This window comes from Paroedura picta, chromosome 2 (genome assembly GCF_049243985.1).
Source record: "Paroedura picta isolate Pp20150507F chromosome 2, Ppicta_v3.0, whole genome shotgun sequence".
Taxonomy (NCBI): Eukaryota; Metazoa; Chordata; class Lepidosauria; order Squamata; family Gekkonidae; genus Paroedura; species Paroedura picta.
In genome coordinates, this window is record NC_135370.1 from 167,240,511 (window position 1) to 167,263,657 (window position 23,147).

The 23,147-nt window shown below is 43.0% G+C and overlaps 1 protein-coding gene across 8 annotated transcripts in view; it reads left to right on the forward strand.

Moving 5' to 3' along the window:
* Positions 1–23,147, forward strand: part of PPP2R5C (protein phosphatase 2 regulatory subunit B'gamma) — a 91,235-nt gene that overhangs the window by 27,401 nt on the left and 40,687 nt on the right. Inside the window, exon 1 of one of the 8 annotated variants that reach the window (XM_077323722.1) lies at positions 6,143–6,340. The exons of 5 other annotated variants lie outside the window; for them this stretch is intronic. In XM_077323722.1, coding sequence (XP_077179837.1) covers positions 6,247–6,340 — 94 coding nt within the window. In that variant the 5' untranslated portion in view covers positions 6,143–6,246. Of the gene's footprint in view, positions 1–6,142; positions 6,341–23,147 lie in introns of those variants that run through there. 2 more of the 8 variants (XM_077323720.1, XM_077323721.1) reach the window with 2 other exon arrangements.

A 23,147-nucleotide genomic window follows, 5' to 3' on the forward strand; every position in this document is an offset into this window, starting at 1 on the left:
AAAGCTCATTTTCTGCAGCCTGTTGGCTTTTTGCTTACACTGAAGTCCCTAATTGATGCCAATGTTGTCATTCAGCTTTAGGAATTGACAATTTGTTCTGTTTGATCTCATTTTGCACCACTATTTCAGCAGAATTTCTAGCAGAATCTCTACTTAGAAGGATCACCCTTGGAAAAGAGTGTACTCGTGATGCAATTGTTGGCAGGGTTGGAAAAAACTGCACTTCAGATCCAGAAACAGAATGGAAATGACTGACTGCTGAAATGTTTGGCAAAGGGAAATGGAAGTGCCTGTGTGCCTGTGACATTAGTGTCTTGTGTTATTTAAGCACAGGTAAAACATGCAGCAAAAAACCTGAGTGACACATAGGAGAAATGAAAAGCGAGTTGCATCGACAGAATTACAAAAAGAAATGAATCGGATTGTCTTTCCTTGCTATTTTTACCTCCTTTCATTCTGCTGCTGATGAAACTAGTCCGGTGCTTTAGTAGAATCATAAAATTATAGAGATGGAAGGGGCCAGACGGACCATCTCATCCAACCTCCTGCTAAATAACAGGATCAGCCTGCGATTTCGGGTCACATGGAAAATACAGAGGGGGAAGATGCGAAGCAAACCGCTTACGCATGGGACAGGACGCAACGGCGGCAAAACCCAGAGTAACCGATTATGCACGCGGTGACCCCGGCGCCGCTTCTGGTTGCGCCCTGGTCACCCGGAAGCTCTGCTTTCTTCCGTGTTTTGCTAACGCGGCTTTTTTGGCGGCCTGCACCAAACCTGCGGCTGGTTGTAGCCAGCGCCGTGCGTTATCTGTGATTTTAGGCAAAGCCATTCCACCCCGAATGCGGACCTTCCCCTCTGTGCATAATGGGCCCATGTGACAACTTTTCAGATAATTAAAGAGATCAATCATATCGCCTCTCAACTTCTTCTTCTCCAGGCTGAACATTCCAAGTTTCTCAGCCTTTCCTCATATGGCTTGATCCCTCGTCATTCTCCTCTGCACCCTTTCAATTTTATCTGCATCCTTTTTTAAGTGAGGCCTCCAGAACTGCACGCAGTACTCCAGGAGTCTGACCAATGCAGTATACAGTGGGACTATGACATCTTGTGATTTTGATGTCATGCCTCTGTTGATCCAGCCCAAGACTGCATTGGCCTTTTTTACCGCCACATCACACTGTTTGCTCATATCTAGTTTAGTCTGCACGTACCCCAAGATCTTATTCACACGCAAAAACATTGGTACCCAGATGCATATCTCCCATCCAGCATGTATGCTTCTCATTTTTGTGACCCAGATGTAGAATTCTGCACTTATTGAATTGTATCTTGTTTTCATTTGCCTACTTTTTCAGTATGTTCTGATCTCCTTGCACTCTATCTTCTGGGGTGTTTGCTACTCCTCCCAATTTGGTTTCATCTGCAAAATTTAGTGAGAAGTCCCTGTTCCCCCTCATCCATCCAGATTTATAAAAATATTAAAAAGTACCAGTTATACCATTACTGAGCCCTGTAGCACCCCACTGCTCGCTTCCCTTCAGTGCGATGAAACACCACTGACAACTACTCCTTTGGCCCAGTTCTCTAATTATTTCCCTATCCACCTTACAATCTGAAATTCCAGCCTACAGTCCTCCAGCTTACCCAACAGAACATCATGGAAAGCCTTGACAAAAGCCTTACTGAAATCCAGGTAATCAATATCAATGGAGTTTCCAAAATCTAGTAAGCCCATCACTCGCTTAAAGAAGGAAACCAGGTTGGTCAAGCAAGACTTGATAGAGATAAATCCATATTGACTTCCCTGGATCACCAAATTGTCCTTCAGATGTTTGCAGGTCGCCCCCTTTAATATCTGCTGGATTATCTTCCCCGTGACTGAGGTCAGACTCGCTGTTCTGTAGTTTGTTTCCCAGAATACATCAGGGAAATTGAAGTCACCCGTAATTACAAGGTCCCGTTGCCTGGATATTCTATTAAATTACTCAAGGAGGATAGCATCCACGTCCTCACCCTGGTCAGGTGGTCTGCAGCAAACGCCAGCAACTAAACTTTGTTTTTTTCCAGTTTAGTTGTGCTGGTGGACACTTGTTATATTCTTCTAGAACAGTGCTAGAGGCCATTTCCCAAGAAAAAGCAGCAGCCAGTTATAACTCAAGTCTCAAGTGTACTTGTGTGTTACAATGCAAATGTACTTGATGGCATTCACATTTCACATTTTATAGCATGCATGTTCTGTATAACATAAATGTTGAGTAGCCTAAAAAAAATATCTATAGACATTTGTGGATTGAACTTCAGTTTATTGACACTCATTTGTCCCAGTACCCAGGACTTTTATAGTCCCCACCCTACTCAGTTGGTAAGGACAAATAGATTTGTCATCTGACTATTGGTGGCACATCATTCCAGATCCACAAATGATTTCTCCAAGCATTTTCATATAAATTTTAAGCTGCTTGGAAGATGAGATATACTCCTGCAGAACCCTGCAGCCTCAATGCTATCAGGCTGAGCAGCAGTCTCCCAGCACTGCCTTTTGGAGCTGGCCATCTATATTAGATCCACTAAAACACAGTGCAACCCCCCCCCCCCAATCCAGCCAACGTCTTTAGAAAGCTACCATGGCTGATGATTTTGAAACTCTAGACAGGGTAACCAAAGCAATTTCTCTCTCCAAATTTGGGTTTAAATGGCTCTAGATGATCAGTTACTTCCAAGACAGTTGAGCACATTGCCAAAGAATTGTCATGAGGTTTTAATTATCAAGGTCATTTGGATTGAGCCACCGTCTTGAGGAATGGTCTCACAACTGCCTCATTTAAAGTGCCCATAAACACATGAATCTGTCTTACATTTTATCAGACCTTTGATCCATCAAAGTCAATACTGTCTACTCAGGTTGGCAGTGGCTCTCCAGGATCATAGGATGAGGTCCTCCTCATCTACAACATGATCCTTATTGTCCTTCAGGGACTGAACCTGAAACGTTCTGGATGCCAAGCAGATATACTACCACTGAGCCCTGCCCCCCCACCCCACCCCCCTACATCCACCACCTGAGGCACATTATCTCTCAACCTGACCCTGTGCTACCAACCACAAAGGCCAAGAATAGAGTCCAGACATGGTGGGCCATATGCTTCTATGCAGTTTGTCAGCTTCATCAGTCCTCAGCAACTGAAAGTCATCCATTCAGCTAGGACTAGACTATGCTTTGGTGGTATCCTGAAGAGCGCTTATATCAAAATGTGTTTTCAGTTTCACAGGTTTTATTTGCCTATGTGCTTTGTTTATTTTACAAAACATATACACTGCTTTTCTGCCCTCCCAAGGGCCACCAAGGTAGCCAACAAATTAAAAACATGCATAACCAAAAGTATACAAAACCCAAAGCACATCATTAAAACAATTAAAACTAGAACTAAAATACACAAAAACATTAACACTACAATATTGGGCAGAAAAGGATCACTGAGGGAATGCCAAATGAAATTTAAAAAGTGGTCTTCGTCCCCTGGAAGAAAATGGCTACACAAAGGAGCACTCAGAGCAGCCCTGCAGTAGTTGGAAAGGTTCATAAGGCAGTAGGTGGTCCTTGAGATATGGTGGTCCCAAGCCATACAGGGCTTTAAAGATCAGCACTAGGAATTGTACCAGAAACCGATTGGGAGCCAGTGTAAATAGATCAGACCACCCCAGTCAGCATTCTGTCTGCTGCATTCTATCCCATTTGATGTTTCCAAAAATTTTTCAAGGGTAGCCTGATGTTGAGCACTTTGTAGTGACCTAATTTAGATGTAACCAGGCATACAGCTCATTGACCATGTCTTTTCTGCTCAGGAAAAGCTGAAGCTCACTAACTCATGGAAGATGGTAAAAAGCTGCCACCAGCTTATCCAGCAACAGACCTGGGTTCAAGGGCACTCCTGGATTATAGATCTGTTGTTTCAAGGGGAGTGCAACCGCATCCAGAAGGGGTGATATCCAGTTCAGACCTTCTACTTACCAGTTGCACTTCTATCATATCAGAATTCAATTCAGTTTATTCGCTCACATCCAATCCAGAACTGCCTCCATGTTCTAGTTCAGGATTTCTGTATCATTCCTGGGCTCATCCAGAAGCTGAGTGAGATCTGTCATTCCAGATCTTCAGATGAACTCACCCAGTAGTTTCATGTAGAAAGTAAATAGCACTGGGAACAAGATGGAGCCTTGTGGAGGAAGCCAAAGGCCAAGGGACTGAGCAGCAGTCCCTTAGCACCACTTTCTGACACTTACCCTCCAGGTGGCAACAGAACCACTGCAAAATGATACCTCCCAACTCCAAATCAGGAAGTACACCACCCTTTTACCATCTTGGGTGATGATTGTTGACATAATCCTCTGCCGTCCGGCGGCAGGCATTCCATTATGTTATGGGGAAGGATTGTTTTTCTGCCATGTGTGGGTTTTGTATTGTTAGTTTGTTTTAATGGGGTTTTACGGTTGTGGGACTTTTTATGCTGAGAGTGGTGGGTAAGAAATCTGTTTCATGTAATTTATTTCTGGTAAGGCCTTGGAGGAGAAGTGTGTCTCATGGCTTAAGTGCTGCTCAGCGCTTAACACCCTCTCAGGACAGTTGGTCCATCTCTGAGTTCCTCCAAATGGTTTCACTGTCTGTCCAGCAGCCAGCCAATCACCTTCCGTCCCCCATCCCTGTCCATCCACTCATCCTTCCACTTCCCTCTGAGGCTCAGAGGCTGCAGATCCCTGCTGCATGAGAGCTGCCCCTGCTGGTGGGTTCCGTTCCCAGAGGTCTCCAGCCTGCAGCCTTTCCAGGTCTTGGGTGGAGGGCCATCCACAGAGTTCTTCCACCCCACCCCCCACCCCAATCTAGCACCCGTTGTATTTGTGAATGCATCGGGCTTTGCCCCCAGTATAAATAATAATAAAAAGATCAATAACATATATTTCTTGTATTTAAATGTACTCAGATTTAATAGGATTTTTGCTCCCGAATTTGAGTTATTTTTTTAGTTGGATCTTTATACCCACCTTTTCACTTCCCGAAGGAGTGTCAAAATGGCTTACGGTCACCTTCCTTTCCTTTTCCCACAATGGATGCCCTGTGAGGTAGGTGAGGCTGAGAGAGCTCTGACAGAACTACTCTGAGAACAGCTCTAATAGGACTATGACCAGCTCAAGGTCACTCAGCTGGCTGCATGTGGAAAAGTGGGGATTTATACACTATACCAAGCTGGATCTCTTAACCACTACACCAGGCTGGCTTTAGGAGATGCACAGGGGGGAATTCATAAATCCATTTGTCTTAGTGGTAGACACTCTGCTTTTTATGCACAAAGTCTCCTTTTTAATCCCTGACATCTTCAGTTTGAAAGACTCATGTAGCAAGTGATGTGAAGGACCAGTGGCCATGGGGATCTGTTACCAGTCAAGGAGACACTAATTTTGGTTAACGAATGGTCTGACTCAGTGTAAGGCAAAGAACTAGAGCAGGGGTAGTCAACCTGTGGTCCTCCAGATGTTCATGGACTACAATTCCCATGAGCCCCTGCCAGCGTTTGCTGGCAGGGGCTCATGGGAATTGTAGTCCATGAACATCTGGAGGACCACAGGTTGACTACCCCTGAACTAGAGTGTTAAAAACAATCCTTGTGAACCTGTGCTAAAAACTACACTGCAAATACATGCACACTTGCAAATCTGGCATGAGTTCATTACAAAAGGAGAGAGGACGAATTAAGCATTTCCGGTGAACAATTCTGAAACAGAAATGACACCACGTGTCTATTTGCGGATCTCTGTTGTGGAGTGTATTTACGTACTTTTTTGGGGGGAAATGCTGGTAGTCTTCCCTGAAACAAATCCAAGTGAAAGTGTCCTGGTTCTCCCTTTTTGTGATATACTTGTTCACTCCGAGGGGTTCTTGCTTGCGTTTTCAAACTGTGTTCCAGGCATTCGTTTACCGATGATGAATGGAGGTACAAGGAAGCTGACAAATGTACAGGCTTAATACACAGTGACAGCCGCACAGAAAGCTCTTTTCATTTGTAGCTTTTTAGAGTCATTTTTAAGTTGGCGAGGTTAGCCAATCAGCTTCTCCCTCTCTGCTGACATCACTAACTAGCCAGTTCCCTCCAGCTGCAGAGAGCTTCAGTTTCTTTTCTTTTTTTTTTAAACTAAAATGGAGGCTGGTTTCTTGCCTTAAGGAGTACACTGCTTTCCCTGCTGAAGCATAGATGTTGACATGTAATAAAACAGGCAGCAGGATGGTAGTGGACGCAGCCAATTCGAACGGGCCATTCCAGCCTGTGGCCCTTCTACATATTCGAGGTGAGTTATTCGGCGTTCTGAATGAATTGTAGCCCTCTGTGGCTCTCTAATAAAAGGCTATTGTGATTCTCGAATAAGGAAAGCAGGAAGTCCTTTGTAGCAGAATCCATTTTTGTTCCGATGCAGATTTATCAGAGTTCAGAGATGTAGATATTGGAGTTGCATTAAATCTTAAGGTTTAAGAATCCTCAGGGGGTTGCTTGCATCGTTAAACAGGTTTTGCTGCTTTCTCCCCTAACGCTCCCATCCCCCCCTCCCCTTTCTCAAGCTGTGCTGATGTCAAAGGATGTGAAGTCACTACCCCAGAAAGGTGTTGTGAGGTGGGGGAGGTGGAGAGAGGAGAAGAGAGGCAGGGCACTTAAGCTTCCTTGCCGTTCTTTGGAGAATTAACAGTGCAATAAAGGGTTTTGTGTACACAACGAGGGCTTCTTTGTAGTTGTTGCTTAGTTTATAATCAAACAGGAAAGTGAATGAAAGGTTCCCTCCAACAATCAAATGAAAGATAATCACTGTAGATTTAGAAAGCATTTAAAGGAATCTGCTGAGGAGGGGGGAGAATGCCCCTAACATTCTGAATTCTAAAGTTTTATATTGCTCTCCGTTGATGTAGAGACAGGGATATACGTTGCTTTCAGGGGCTGTAGAAAGCTGCATTTTAAATGTCTGGCAATGTCTGCATTTTTAAAACTTTCTCTGTTTCAAACACTTGTAAGATTATTGGCAGTTTCTTTGAGCAGTTCACATATTAGGGTGAGCTGATTATATTTCTCTGTGAGCCTTTAATCAATGTACCCTCCTTACAAATATATTTTAAGATTTTCCTTTATTCTCTGATTTTACTAAAATCATGCTGGGATTATAGATAGGCGTTTTCCCATCCCCACCCTAGCTGAATGCTTGGTGCATTGGTAAAAGACTTCAAACAACTGTCTGTCAGTCTGTACACTTATATACTGCCCCCAGCCCCAGGTTAAGATGGATTCTGGTTTGCAGATTTTGATGCTAACTATATTTTTGCAAATTTCGACAAAAAGAGACTTTATAATTTGTTCCAAATACATAATTTAAATGGCAAAGATGGATTCTTCTTAGAGTACTTAATTGCACAGCAAAGCTTACTGTTTTCACAGTCTCATCCAAGAGTTGAGGTTCGGCATATTTATGCTCACTTTGTACTGGTTAAGGTTGGGCATATGTGTACTCACTCTGTACAGTCCTCTCAAATGTGAATTGTGTGTAAAAAATACACACTTAATGCATAATTTCCCATTGTTTCATATCAAAATATGCAATCATTACTTGGCAAATGGTAGAAAAGTTTTGTGCCCGGACTAGTCAATTTCTATGCCATCATTTCCCATGCTGTGCATATACATGGACCGGTCAAATTTTTTACAAGTTATTTTTCCCTTGGAACTAGCCTGTGGTATTTATCTCATTTAACTTAGTGCGAATGAAGAGTTAAACAAAACACATCTAACTATACCAGGTGCCATTAGTCTACTGACACTCACTCCAAATCAATCAGTAGGAAGATTTGAACTGAAGCTGACAACCCTTTCCTCACCCATGCCCTTACACAGTTGTTGTTAGCTAATTTCAGGTTCCCAGTCATTTGAATCAAAACCTTTTTTCACTTTCTTGATTCCATGAATTGGTGAGTGATGTCACTCACAATGTGCATTGAGCCAGCTGCTTAAATCTTCATAAGCTTGGTCTAAAGAAAGAAATGGCTACATGTTTTGATTCCTGAGTATATTCAGCCACCGACAGGGCTGGTTCCTAAAATAAATACAGTTAAGATAATCTTGAGGTTAGAAGTGTATCGCCAGTCTGGATGGTCGCCACCAAAACCAAGATTTTCCTTAAGATTTTTATAGTCGTTTATGCTGAACATTGTACTGGAGAAGAAATTTCCTCCCTGCAATCTTTCTATTGATAGGCTGTGTATTTGTGGGTGTCGGTAGGGTAACATCCAGAGATTACGGTGGGATTATGGCAAAAAGAATTTGGCAGTTGGTTCAGAAATGGCTTAGACATGCACAAATACAATGCTCCTTTTTCTTTCCTTTACTTTTCTAGCAGTGTTTTTTTTTAATTTGAAATATATTTATGCTGCCTTTTGACCTGATCAGCTTCCCAAAAAGCATGAGTACAACAAGCGAAGGTTTATATATTGTAAGAGGACCAGAGGACACAGTTGTTCTCTACAAGAATACACACTAATAAGCTTTGCAGAATGTTGGTTGGAGTCACATAGTGATAGTGACACAATTATCTTGCACTTCTCAAAAAAGGTTGGTTTTTTTCTTCAATATCCCCCCCCCCCCCCACAATGGAAATTGCTGCATGTTAAGGCTACAGTTTTCAAAGGACAGGACAGGACTCAGAAGTGGGTTGCATCTGTCTTGCAAGATGTTGTGAAGCAAGGAGGAGGAACAGGATAAGCTAGCAGGGGAAGCTCTGGAAGGCTCAGTGACAAATTTGGATGTGTTGGCTTGGTACATTTCGTTAATCCACCCTTTCCTTTGAGTAGCTCAGGATGATTATTGTTCTCCCTTCATTTTCTCCTTACAGCTCTGGTCCAAGGTCACCCCTGAACCTTCCTAGTAAAGCGGGAATTTGAATCTTAGTCTGCTGGATCCTAGTAACAACGATACCATGTGCAAGATCACTGTTGCTCAGTATTTTTTTTTTATAACAATTTTTTTTAATTTTCTTTTTACACAAGATAGAAAAATACTAGTACATTGATAAGGCCCGACATATTGCATGAAATAAAAATATAAAGTACAATAAGCCCTGATTGAGCCTCTTGTGGCGCAGAGTGGTAAGGCAGCTGACTGGGGAAGGCACTGGCAAACCACCCGTATTGAGTCTGCCATGAAAACGCTAGAGGGCGTCACCCCAAGGGTCAGACATGACCCGGTGCTTGCACAGGGGATACCTTTACCTTTAAGCCCTGATTGTGTATACTGATAATTATACAACCTGTAATATCTTTTATAATATCCCCCCACCTTATAATATCCCTTTATGATTCATTTTGCTAGCTAGCTCAAGTATGGACCCCATTGTTCATGGAAAGCATCTTCTGTTTTGTCATTAACAATCAAGGTTAATTTTGCCATTTTGGCAAGGTCTGCCATGGCAGACCTCAGTAATTTTACATATTAAGAAACACTAAATGTAAAAAATAAAATGTAAGCTTGTCCTTTGTTAACTGATGTGAGATTCCAACTTTTTATGTCATGGAATGGGAAAATAGTGTAAAATTACTTTGCAAGTGCATCACAAAAAGCACGGTAGTTGCAAATAGATGCGAGTCCCACTCAGAAAAATATTTCAGAGTTGCTGTTCTAAGTCCAAGATCTACTATATAAATAGGCATTTAAGATGCTAGGTTTATTTCTGCACAGAGAATTATTTAAGTCATGTGTGTTATGTTAATTGAGCAAATCTACAATAAACGATAAGCAAACTGAGATCCATGAACTTTTCTCTAAGAAAATTCCTTATTATAATTAGGAATCTATACATATTGTTTCAATTAATAGAATCATAGAGTTGGAAGGGACCATAGAGTTGGAAGGGTCATGTAGTCCAACCCCCTGCCCAATGCAGGAACTCACAACTACCTGCCCAAACACGGGGATCCCTATTTCATGCCCAGGTGATCCCTCTACTAAAAATCTCTGGAATCCAGCCTGGCCTGGAGGAAACTCACCTACCATCCCATAGCAGCAATCAGCAATTCCCTGGGTATGCAAGGAAAGGCCACAAGAGACAAACACTGTCATATATTTATAAATTTACTGATAAATAATTTACTTATCACACTGAAACGCTTCTCCCGTGTATCATTAGATAGTATATATTTATAGTTGACTTCTCAGTGAATCTGTATTATCATGCATAAGCTGTTTTTCTTTGTCTGCTGTAATCTTATAGTAAATACTATTTGAAGACAGAGAAAACAACTGAAATACAAACTGAAGCACCATCCCAAATTGAGTATTTTGAACGAGAATCTTGAAAGGAGTGACAGGGGTGATTGGTTTTAAGAAGCATATTTTTCAATAATGCAGTGTTGTGGTTATAAATTCAGGTGTCTGTTCATGTTAAACTTTTAGTACATACCGATGAGCTTGCTGACACACACTCTGCTAACAAATGAATTCATAATAAGTTGCTGTATGCGATACTTCGCTAACTAGGCAATAAGGATGCAACAGACCTCCTTAGATGACAAAAGGTAAAACTCATATGCAGCTCAGACAGAATTTATTTGAACTCGGAAGTAATAATGCAGTTTAGGCTTGGTATTCTTTTGTGACTAGAACCCTTGACTAGGCCTGAGATCCAAGTTCAAATTCCTACTTCGCTGTGAAGCTCACTGCATGTCCTTCCCCACAGGGTTGTCATGAGGCGAAGAAGAAGAGTTGGTTCTTATATGCCGCTTTTCCCTACCCGAAGGAGGCTCAAAGCGGCTTCCCATTCCTCTCCCCACAACAGACATCCTGTGGGGTGAGTCAGGCTGAGAGAGCGCTGATATCACTGTCCGGCCAGAACAGTTTTATCAATGCCTTGGCGAGCCCAAGGCCACCCAGCTGGCTGCATGTGGGGGAGTGCAGAATCGAACCTGGCATGCCAGATTAGAAGTCCGCACTCCTAACCACTACACCAAACTGGCTCTAAGACGAAGATGGGAAGAACTTCCTTGTGATAGTAGCTATATTAAAATCTGCTCATTGTAAAATGGCAGATTTGTTCTTCAATATAAATATGCCTGAAGGTAAAGGTATCCCCTTTGCAAGCACCGGGTCATGTCTGACCCTTGGTGTGACGCCCTCTAGCGTTTTTCATGACAGACTCAATACGGGGTGGTTTGCCAGTGCCTTCCCCAGTCATTACCATTTACCCCCCAGCAAGCTGGGTACTCATTTTACCGACCTCGGAAGGATGGAAGGCTGAGTCAACCTTGAGCCGGCTGCTGGGATTCAACTCCCAGCCTCATGGGCAGACAGCCTCAGACTGCATGTCTGCTGCCTTACCACCCTGCGCCACAAGAGGCTCTATAAGTATGCCTAAGAACTTCTATTTATTAAATGTAAGGGCTTTTGTGTTAGGTATGGTTTATGCCTTTCCCACCATAGATGATGCTTGGCCTAGGTCTGGGTCTTCATTAGAAGAACAAGCAGGTGTTCATGGGAGAAGCTTAAACAAAAAACAGCCTTCTTAATTCAGCACTCACAAATACAAAAATTGTAACTTGGGCTGTAATTTGGCAGTACTGACAGCTGCTTAGGGGATCAACCTGATTAAAGACCAAGAGCTCTGCTAGGACTAGCAGTCATGCCCTCCTCATAGCTTTCTGCTTTGGTTGGCTCTGCCCCTTGTGGTTATGCTGCCTGCCTCTGGAAGAGCTTTGGCTGTTCAGACTGGTGAAATCTTCAAGTGAAAGCACATCTTGCCTCAAGAAGCTCTCATGATGCCCAGTGTTGGGCACAGGAGAGGCTTCCACAGAGACAGTCAATAGATTGTCTTATGCTAGACCTAGAAGAGTTAACTGTGCTGAAGTGCTACCGCTGATTGAGAGGGGTGGACACTGCACTGCTGAAGGAGTAGCTGAAGCTAGGCTTGAGAGCTTTTTGCCATGGTGTCAAAAGATAAAATGCATGTGATATCTAAAGCAGGGGTAGTAAACCTGTGGTCCTCCAGATGTCCATGGACATCTGGAGGACCACAGGTTGACTACCCCTCATCTAAAGGATTGTGTTAACAGCTGAGTTTGAAAGCATACTATATGAGTTGAAAGCATACTATATGAGATGGGAAAAGTCAACTGGTTTCAATTAACTTTCTGAAGATCATTTCCCCCAAAAAAGTATGTTTACTGTTTATTGGCTAGGTTTGCATGCTGCTCTCAAAATGTCATTTGAGCATCAAGTTTATACCCATTACCACATTAATTGACAATATTTATTTTATTTTACGCGTACATGCCTCGCCTTTCTCCCCAGTGAAGACCCCCCAAGTGATTTCCATCATTCTCCTCCATTTTATCCTAACAAACCCATGACATGCCACCAAAGATGTATTATTGTCACAGTCGGTGAAGCCATAATGTCAAATGTTACCATACATTTTTAGAGGATTCAAGTCATATTGCACATACCATTCTTAACCTTACGAACACCCCATGAAGATGGGATAGAAGTTGTTCCTACATTTCAGAGAGCCCGAGAGTGGCTTCCCCAGTAAGTGCATGGCAGAAGCAAGACTGAAACTAGAACATTATCATTCAGATGGTTGCTAAATCCTAATTTTGTTTGAGATCTGATTTAGTGTGATATCTGAATTCAGGGTGTCCTACAGATTATGGATGGGTTCTATAATTCCAATATAGAACCCATCTATAATCTGTAGTATATATGCTCATTAACTATGGTTTCTTGTGCTTTCTGAGTACAGAAATCCCAGTTTGTTCATTTGGATTCTAATCTGAGGTTTCTTGTGATATCTGAATACAGTTCAGGAGCGTCTTAGCCATTTGTACACAGAGAAGGGAGCACAGTCAGTTAGTGGTGCAACCCCCCCCCCCCCCCCCGGTGATGTCTTACAAAGTAGGATTGTACTTCATACTTCAGCCTCTTTGTGTGACAATATAAATGGCATGTTTTCTAAATGAATTAAAATTGGGAGGACTGTAGATTTCCTTTGTCTTATGATACAAGTCAGGAGGAAATTTCCGACGTACTGGAGTGACTAGACAGAAAGGAGAGGGGTGGCTGGCTGACAGCTCGCGAGAGGGAGAGGTGGAATTAGGGCTGTAACAGATTCAGACTAGAAAGCTCCAAGAAGAAAGAGGAGGCTTGACTTACCCTGCCCCCTGGTTTCTCTCACATGTACTGTGGCCAACCAGTAATTGGTGGACTGTATGTGTAATGCGACTTCTGCAGCAGCCTGGCAATGTTAGTGAACTTGGCATTACATCCCAAGTATTCTAATTGGAAGCAGAAAAGGAAGGAAGCAGGTGAATAACTGAGGCTTACAAACCGTGGTCTGTTATGCATGTCTGGTAGACAAATGAAGATTAGAACAGCAAAACATGGTATAAACAAACCAGTTTGTCTGGACATCTAGATGCAACACTATTATCATTATTTGAATTTATTACCCGTCACAACACGATGGCAAACCAACCCCCCACCTACCCCCACTGGGAACTAGGGGGGAAACTGCTGGCCACCACTGTTAGAATGTGGTGGGATACCTTCCCTCCTTGCTCTTCCTTTGGGGGACCCACAGATTTTCTCTTTGCCCTGGCCTCAATCATAGACCTGGTGGAAGAGCTCTGTCTTACAGGCCCTGCAGAAAGCCAAAGTTCACATAGAACCTATGCTTTACATTTTTTGAGACAACCGATTAAGCACATTCAAATAATTGTCCAGTGCATCCTTGCTGTGACTCCCTTTCTGTTTTATAATACTTGATTATGATGATGCCTACCTTTATATACAGTTTGCCCTGGCTCTAGTCCCTATGCAACTGTTCCAGTTGCCTATCTTGACCAGATGGGACTACTATCCCTGGTCAGTACCACCATATGACACTGCAAGTATTTCTTCTCCTGGCCCTAAAAGTCTTTTAGTCCTGCCCGGAAGTAGCAAGTTGGGGTTGTCTGGTCTGCTGTCAGTTAATGGCTTGTAACAGAGGTGTGCATAACAGAATTCCAAAAATATAAGTGGAAATCTCTGTCCCATGTTGTAACAGTTATTTCCTAGAATGGTATTAGCAGTCTGTGATTCTTACTGCTTATCGAGCTGTCAACTAAACTGATCCTTACAAAGGAGGAGCACAGAGTGGTTCCAACCAGTCACCTGTGGCATTATCTTTGAGGACTGTTGGCCAGATCCTGGAATCGGCTGTCTATACAGAAATTATGGTGTCTGCAGTGCATGTGCATGGATGCTCCCTTACTTCAGGGTCCATTGTTGAATGTGCGTGAAATTCAGGGCATCTTAAGAGGAGAGGGAGGACCATGGTCTGTTCAAATTTGGTGATGTTCTGGTCTATAACTGCTGCCCCTGACCCTGGACTTGGCTGTCTATTGAAAATAATGGTGTTTGCAGGGAATATACTATAGGAAAGATAAGAATGCCCATTAGGGATATGTGCAAAGGCCCATATGATATGATAGGAATCTGGAATGCTGGTTAACTTGCAGGGGTTATTCCCCAGAGTGGAATGAAGTTCCCTGGGACCAGATAAACTGTTCTGGGATTGAATTGGCATCCCTCAGAGTGGAGTGTTGACCCCTGGGAGTTAGGGTTGCCAGCTGGCAGGTTGGTTGCCCATTGGACTTATTGGTGGGGAGAGCACTAATTCCAATTCCAGGGACTGTCATTCCTCATAAGGGCTGTCATTCCCATTGCAATACTGAAGAAAACTGGTGGTGTTCTCATTAGGGGCAAATTGTCTTCTGGACAGCATTCAAAAAGTACCTCCTGAAAGCTGGAACAGACATATTGTGACCAGCCATTCTGATGCTTCCTTCTGATGCTTACAGTAAGACTCTCACTCATGGCATGCTGGTTACTCTGAGAGTTGCTGAATATACATTGGCTTAAAAGGCCTAGCACATCTCTTTGCTATGTAAATATGTTCACTTGATGACTGTAAGCATACTCTGGACACTGCATACTGTGGTCAGGAAAATATTTGCAATTCGGGAAGGTCGCTGCAAAGCCAGTGTGTCCGTTTGGTCCAGTGACTATAAAAATGACCCACCAACCCTGCAAACATTTCCCAAGCTCATCTTTTCAGTCATGGTGCTTTTTTTTCCATCACAAGAACGAGAGACACTTCTTTATGTACAAAAGGCGGGTGGAGCTGTCGTATGGTAAGATTGGTGGCTATTGATTTTTCCTGTTGTTATGACTGGCCAGTAAGTTGATCTTTTTCTCAAATTGTGGCTGTTTTGCCTTGGCCTTTCATTTAGCTGAACATCCCCCCCCCCCGAAACAATGTGGTTATTCAGTAGTGGGACTCCTTTGCTGAACAACAGTCTCCAGAATCTTATCTTAACAATGACTTCTGCTACTCAGTCCAGTGTGTCAGCATTTGAGAACTGTTTGGGAACTGGGTCAAGAAACGGTTGGTGCTTTGGACAGCTTGGTTACTCGTTTGCAGTGTTATGGCAGTTTGTTTGAACTCATGCTATTTTAGGTTTATCTCCCCCTCATCCCGAGAGAAAGGATCTTGGGATCACGTACAGCAGTAGTCCCCAACCTTTCCGAGGCTGGGGACCGGCAGGGCATCGGGCCGCGCCCCCGCGGACCGCGCCCGTGCGGGCCACGCCCGCGGATCGGGCCGCGCCCACGGATCGGGCCGCGCCCACGGATCGGACCGCGCCCACGCCGCGCCCGCGGGCCGCGCCCATGCCGCGCCCGCGGATCGGGCCGCACCCGAGCCGCGCCCGCGAGCCGCGCCCGGGCGGGCCGCGCCCGCGGATCGGGCCGAGCGGGCGTGGCCCGCACAGGCACGGCACGGCCCTGATTCCCTCTCCCCGCCTCCCGCAGTAAGAAGCTTCCCGGGCCGCAAGCTTGCGGCCTGGGAAGTTTTTTACTGCGGGGACGGGGCGGGGAGAGGGAGCCGCGGCCCGGTGCCATGGCCTTTGCGGCCCGGCACCGGGCCGCGGCCCGCAGGTTGGGGACCACTGACGTACAGGTTTTCCGACACATGGTTTCTCCTTCACAGAATGATTTTGTAAAGGTCTTGTTGAAAGAGAGGCAGAACTGGAAATGATCTACAGATAGCAGACCCCATTGTCAAATGCATCAAAGTCCACATCTTAATCAGTCTGGGATAGTTTCCCCAATGACCACATCCTAGGCAAGAGGTTACCACTGCTGAGAGCTTCTTTCATCACTTGCTGGTATTGCCTTAAGGAGAACAGAAATTGTGCTCAGTTCCACTGTTTTTCAGGATTGGTTTGGTTCATCAGGGTATAAATTTCGCTCTTCGGGCTGCAGGGCTACTATGATTTTGCCTTTCTGTGTGTAGTGGGATTTTTCCAGATCTAAACTTTATGTTGTGGGCCACTTGCCCCCTAGACCTGTGTCCCTCTTGGCTGGTGAAAGCCAAGGTACTGGTAAAAGGTAAAGGTATCCCCTGTGCAAGCACTGGGTCATGTCTGACCCTTGGGGTGACGCCCTCTAGCGTTTTCATGGCAGACTCAATACGGGGTGGTTTGCCAGTGCCTTCCCCAGTCGTTACCGTTTACCCCCCAGCAAGCCGGGTACTCATTTTACCGACCTCGGAAGGATGGAAAGCTGAGTCAACTTTGAGCCGGCTGGTGGGATGGAACTCCCAGCCTCATGAGCAGAGCTTTCAGACTGCATGTCTGCTGCCTTACCACTCTGCGCCACAAGAGGCTCTTTTCACAGGGTACTGGTACTGACCTTCAAATCCCTAAATGGTCTGGGACCTCCATTCCCCATCCCCCTCAAAGGAGCCTACACTCTAGATCCCCAGCCCCATGGGCATAAAGCTGGCGTTGAGAGCAGGGCTTTTCTTGGCACTGACTCCAGCCTAGTGGACTGCTATCCCGAACAAGATCAGGGCCCTGCAGGGGCTACAAAACAGTGTTGTTCCTTCGGGCCTACAGTTGAAGCCCACAAGAACAGAACATCCAGCTGCCAGAGTAACATCTTTTTAAGCACTTTATTCTTCCTCCTCTACTCTCAGAAGAGTAAGCTAAAATTAACACTACCTGAAGCTATAAGCTACAATTTTAAGGCCTGTCCTTTTAACAATTTTAGAAATGTTAATAATGGGGATGAATTGTTTGCTATACATTTTATGCCAATGATTGCAATTTGGCCTAAAGTTAAGAGTGTTTTATAATGTACAGTGCCCTGAGGCAGCATAGAAATAAATAAATAAATAAATAATATATATTTTATAAATTGGCCTGAGCACATGGGGAAGGGCAGTATAAAATATTAATTAATTAAGTAATTAATGGTTTGTCTTTGCTGACCATTCCATTATCTCACACTGGAATGAGTTGAAAGGCTTCTAATTGCTGGCTCTTATATAATACAGCCATAATGTGCAATTGCCTTTCATTCATGGATTGCCGAAAAATCTCCATACCATGCATGTCGTCTATGTGGTGAGAGAGACTTATGGCTTCTGCTCTGACCGTCTGACAACATGGGAGCCTATAAAACAGACTCCCACATGATTGTCATGATCTGCAAATCTGCCCTGAACAGAAGTCTTGGTAACATTTTGCTCACAGATATTGATGAGAATTGATCTGGGGGGCTGGCTTTTTGCACTAAAAACTTGTATAATTTCAGTAAAGAAATAATAAAAACATTAATAACCTATACATTCTGTCCTCAAATAATTAAGGGCACATAAATGGCCATGTAGCATTCTGAAGCAAGATACCAGTTTGAATGAAGTTGAGGCCAAGCCTGTTACCTTACCGAGTGACTGTGGGTTTCTTCATGTTTTTACCCTTTTTCCAGTTAATCTTTCTCCCCCCTGAGAAAGTGTGTTGTAACAAATAAGCAATGAGATGCCTCTTCCACCTCAGGCAAGTAGGTTGTGACACTATCATGTTTGTCAGCTTTCTAGTCAGTACAGAAGGTAGGAAAAGACATTCTCACAGCTATTATATGTTACACAATCTATGGAGGTTCCAGCAGGTTCGTCTACAAATTGGTGTTTGTATGGAGGGAGAGGTCTCAGTCCTGTACATTTTGACAAGTCTCCTTTTAGTCTGGGTTTCAAGCTGGTTATGATTATCTGGTTGAACTTGTGGCCTTAATCGGTTGTCTCAAAAAATGTAAAGCATAGGTTCTATGTGAACTTCATGGAGTTCTCCTATACACACACACAGACATATACATATATTCTGTAGGACCTGATGGACTTCTGCCAGATTGCTTTTTGGAGAGTCTGCTTGTTGATAGGCAGTGTGGAGTAGTGGTTATGAGCAGGTGATTCTAATCTGGAGAACCAGGTTTGATCCCCCATTCCATATGAAACCACAGTTCTCTCCAAGTTCTCTCAGCCCCACTTGACTTACAAGGTGCCTGTTGTGGGGAGAAGCAGGGAAGAATCCTGGTAATCTGCTTGGAGACTCTTTAGGGTAGAGAAAAATGGCATAAAAACTAACTCTTTTTACTTTTTGAGTGGCCCACGGGAGGCAATTTTACCATCTCCAGTATACTGTGTCGTCTTCTGATTTTGTGGGCCTTTCTGGTCAAAGCAAAATACTTACCCTTCACTAAAACATAATTTTTCACAGAATATAATGGACTGTGGTAATTTACAGGGAAATTAATTCACATAACCAGTTTCACAAGGCAGGGAAACATTTTCTCTTCAGAAGCATTTATTCGCTAGCTACCCTGTTTTATATACACATACATCCACGCAGGCTAAGAGCCTCTTGGGGCGCAGAGTGGTAAGGCAGCCATCTGAAAGCTTTGCCCATGAGGCTGGGAGTTCAATCCCAGCAGCCGGCTCAAGGTTGACTCAGCCTTCCATCCTTCCGAGGTCGGTAAAATGAGTACCCAGCTTGCTGGGGGGTAAACGGTAATGACTGGGGAAGGCACTGGCAAACCACCCCGTATGGAGTCTGCCATGAAAACGCTAGAGGGCGTTACCCCAAGGGTCAGACGTGACTCAGTGCTTGCACAGGGGATACCTTTACCTTTACCTACCATGCAGGCTATAGTATTATATCTTGTGTTACTCTGGCTCTAGAACACTTGGTTTGATTTTTCTAAAACTGAACATAAACTAATTTCTGCAAAATATTTTGCACTGGATATACATGCAGATTATTTTCATTACTTGTGTCAGAAAAGTAAATTTCTGATATAGCATGGAAAAAATATCTCCACCATATGTAGAAAAACAGGCTTTTGCATTTTATACATTTCTTGGTTTCCATAGTGATGCAAATCTTGAAACAATATTCACACCACCAATGGCAAATATAAAAAAATATCCTTTTCCCATAAGTAATCCAAAGTTCTACTTATTAATTGTCCATTTTTCTCCTGTTTTCCTTAATTCTTTTTATATATTCATCTGATCATAGCAAAAACTGGAATGGTGTATCCACTACAATTTCTGGTTTGAATTTTTCCGAGGAATGTAATATCCTTCAAAATGTGATTGCCTTCCAGTTTTAACTACATGGATACAAGGGCAGCATAGCAGCCATTCTTTCTATTTATTTTGAATGTCTCTGCAAATTTCCTTAATGAAATAAAGTATAACTCAGCACACATGGCATGACATAGAATATTTATTTTTCTCTCTCACCGAAGCCCATGTTATCTGAGCTAGTTAAACTGAGGAATCACATAGGATCTCAGGGACTTTCTGCCCAGTTTTAATAATCACGACAGTAGGATCAGTATATTTAAGATCTGCACGTTTTAACATTCACCACCTTTGCAACCCTGTGTTGGGTGGAAAGGAGGCATAGAAATGTTTTAAAATTAAATTGCATTTCAGCCAGAAAAGGGCTCACTGCTCTGCCCATTCCACAATTAAAGTGCAGAATGAAAAGTGTGTACAGAATTTATTGCAAGACTCCTTCTCTGTTGCTGGCCCATCTGCTGTTGTGCTAGTAGCGCATTTGCAGTACATCCAACCAGTAAGTGACCAGCAATTGACTATCCATATGGCCAAAACTACTGCCACCGATCGCCAAGAGTGGAAACATATTCTAATTTTGATTAGAATTGTGACCACTGCCGCTTATATATGTTATATGATGTAATTTGTAATTTGTGGTTTTATGGGGGATTTTATTGCGTTTTTAACTGTTTTGTGCTGTAAACCGCCCTGAGACCTAATTGGAGAATGGTGATCTAAAAATTAAATAATAATAATAGTAATAGTAATATAATAATAATAATAGTAATAATAATAATAATAATAATAATAATAATAATAATAATAATAATAATAATAAACAAGGCAGAAAATACAGCAGCAACTACAGCAGCGTATTCGCTGAGAGGACAACCTGCTCCACAAATGGCTATCTAAGGGATAAAAAGAAGGAAGGAGGAAGTGTATACCCTGCACCTATGTTCACGTATCAGACGCTGTTCTCCATTCCCTGTGTAAGCAGTGTTCCTTTGTGGTATGCAGAATAAGGTGGGAGTGGAAAGATGCACATTGGAACCACAACAATTTGACAGAACCAGATTCGTTCTGACACTGGGAAGTAGCAGCCCAGTTGCACACATGACTTTGTCCTACCTGTAATGGCTGACAGTCTTGCCCCATATGCAATAGTGAGAATGAAGTTACTGCTTGTGCTACAATATTATTATTTATTGGACTTGTTCCTCACCACTTTTGGCAAGCTGGTTCGTGGCGGTTTACAGAATAAAACCCCATAATACAATAAAACTCCCATTAAAAACCCAATTGCAAAATTAACGTTAACAATACAATACTGAAATACTTTTACATTCTGGCTCTTCGGGTGCAGAAGGGGCTGTCAAACACTGAGTTCACTTTTACAGAAAACAAAATGTTTTTGTGATTAATATTGGGGATTACTGATTTCAGGTGTTTTTTTTTCTTTTTAAACTGTTCTTCAGTGGCTCCAAAATGAAGCTTTGTTAACATTTACCCCGTATTCAGTATCTAATCTTGCGCAAATTGTGAAGAGTTCTGAAACAGTATAATTCTTGGCACTACATTTAAATTCCAAGTTTGATTTTATTCATTAAACATTCTTATTAAAAAGTTTCTTCTCACATCCCTTACAAAATTAGGGGGTAAAGTGGGGCCTTCCCAATGCCTTCTGAAAGGCTGTTCCACAAGCAGGAGGTGCTACAGAGAAAACGCAGGCAGCAACAAAATATTGTTCCAGGCCTTGAGATAAACAAACAGGGCCGGTTCATGTGCCGGAGGTGCTGTAAATCGCCCTGAGACCTAATTGGAGAATGGTGTTCTAAAAATTAAATAACAACAACAACAACAATAATAATAAACAAGGCAGAAAATCCAGCAGCATATACAGGCCACACACCTCCAGTGCCCTCAAATGGTGCCTTATCCCTCATGGATCAGAGCCGTAGTCTCTTTCCTTCCCCCTTTTCCCTCTGTAAAGAGCAACCCCTTTTCACTGGGGGGGGCGTCTCCTCTCAGTCTGCCTGCTCCCACCACATTGCCCTCTGCTAGGGCCTTGCAAATCCTTAAGCTGACTCTGGTGTTGTGGGCCCCACAAATCCTTAAGCCAAGAGGTGCTACAGTGCAGTGCAAAGTCCCTGCATAGGCTTACCTATGAAATCATGGCCCTTCATATGTACCAGACTCTGAGAACATCTTGACTGGGAAGAGAACAGAGTGAAAATTAGTGCTTCAGCCGTGAAAGCCAAGTATATCTCCCCCTAGTTCAGCACCATTTTCTATAACAAGCCCTTTTGCTGTTCCGAACAAAATGCCGTAGTGGTGAAGGCTACATATCTTTGAAAATGTAACTTCAGTAAGGGACATTGTGTTTGGTAGTCTGTTGAGAACCAGTCAGTTATCACGCAGTGCAAGTCAATCAATGAACACTTTGATGAGGCCAGAAACAAAAACAAAAAAAATGCAGCCTTGGAAAAATGAATGATAATCTTATGCAAAGCAAGCTAAGGGACTTTTTCCCTTTACTGATACTTTGTAAATGCTAAGGAAAAGCATTCACACTGAAGTCGGCTTTTTAACGTTATGCTTGCTGGGCTAACTAAAAGCACAGCAGACAGTAAAGTTAACTGTATGCATCTATATTTTCCATCTGATTTTTGTTTTGCCATTATCTCTTACATGCAAAAAAATTTTTATCTTTTAACCATAATTGCCTATATTTAAATGATATTCACCGTTAAGGTTCATATGGCTAACCAGTTGAAATTCAATAAAATTCAATAAAAGTCCAGTAGCACCTCTAAGACCAACAAAGATTTATTCAAGGGATGAGCTTTTGAGTGCAAGCACTCTTCCTCAAAATTCAGAGTTTTATGCCAGTTATGCTTTTCTGCTGGTAAAAGAGGAAGGAAAGGTCCCTTTTGACCACCCGGAAGGTTATACTGGGTATCATAAGATTTGCATGGACAACTGATATGTCAAACAGGGGCTGTAGTAAGCATGGGAGTTTGATGAGAACAGGTTGTATTGATCACAACACAGAGGGACTAGGGAGATGAAGAGATGTTTTCTTGCCTCTGAACAGAGCTGTCATGGGTGGAAAATGACCACTGGCCTCTTACCATTGAAGGGCCATTCTCACCTATCTTCCACTTCAGGCGGTGAACTGGTGTAACTGTTCCCCTTAATTTACAGAACTCAAGTCTGCTTAAAAATGAGTATGGCACCAAGAAACCCTTTTCTGCAAATCTAGCCTATCCTGCAATTACAGTACTATTAGTGTTGTAAAGTTAATCCTCAGGAAAATGGAAGAAAAAAACCTCAATGAGGATCTCAATTCTGACAACATTTCTCCCAGCTTCTCTAAAACTACTTTCAGATTTGTTTGTTTGTTTATTATATTTGTATACCGCCCTCCCCGAAGGCTCAGGGCGGTTCACATAAAACAGAACAGAAACAATACAGATAATTTAGATTAACAATAATGAATGTAATGAAACGACAAGCAACATGGAACAGTAGAAAAATTAAACAATGAAGTAACTCCTACTGATAGCCCAGTGGGTTGGGTGGAATTATGGTGGGTATCATAGGAGGGAGGCTCAGGGGGAGGGCC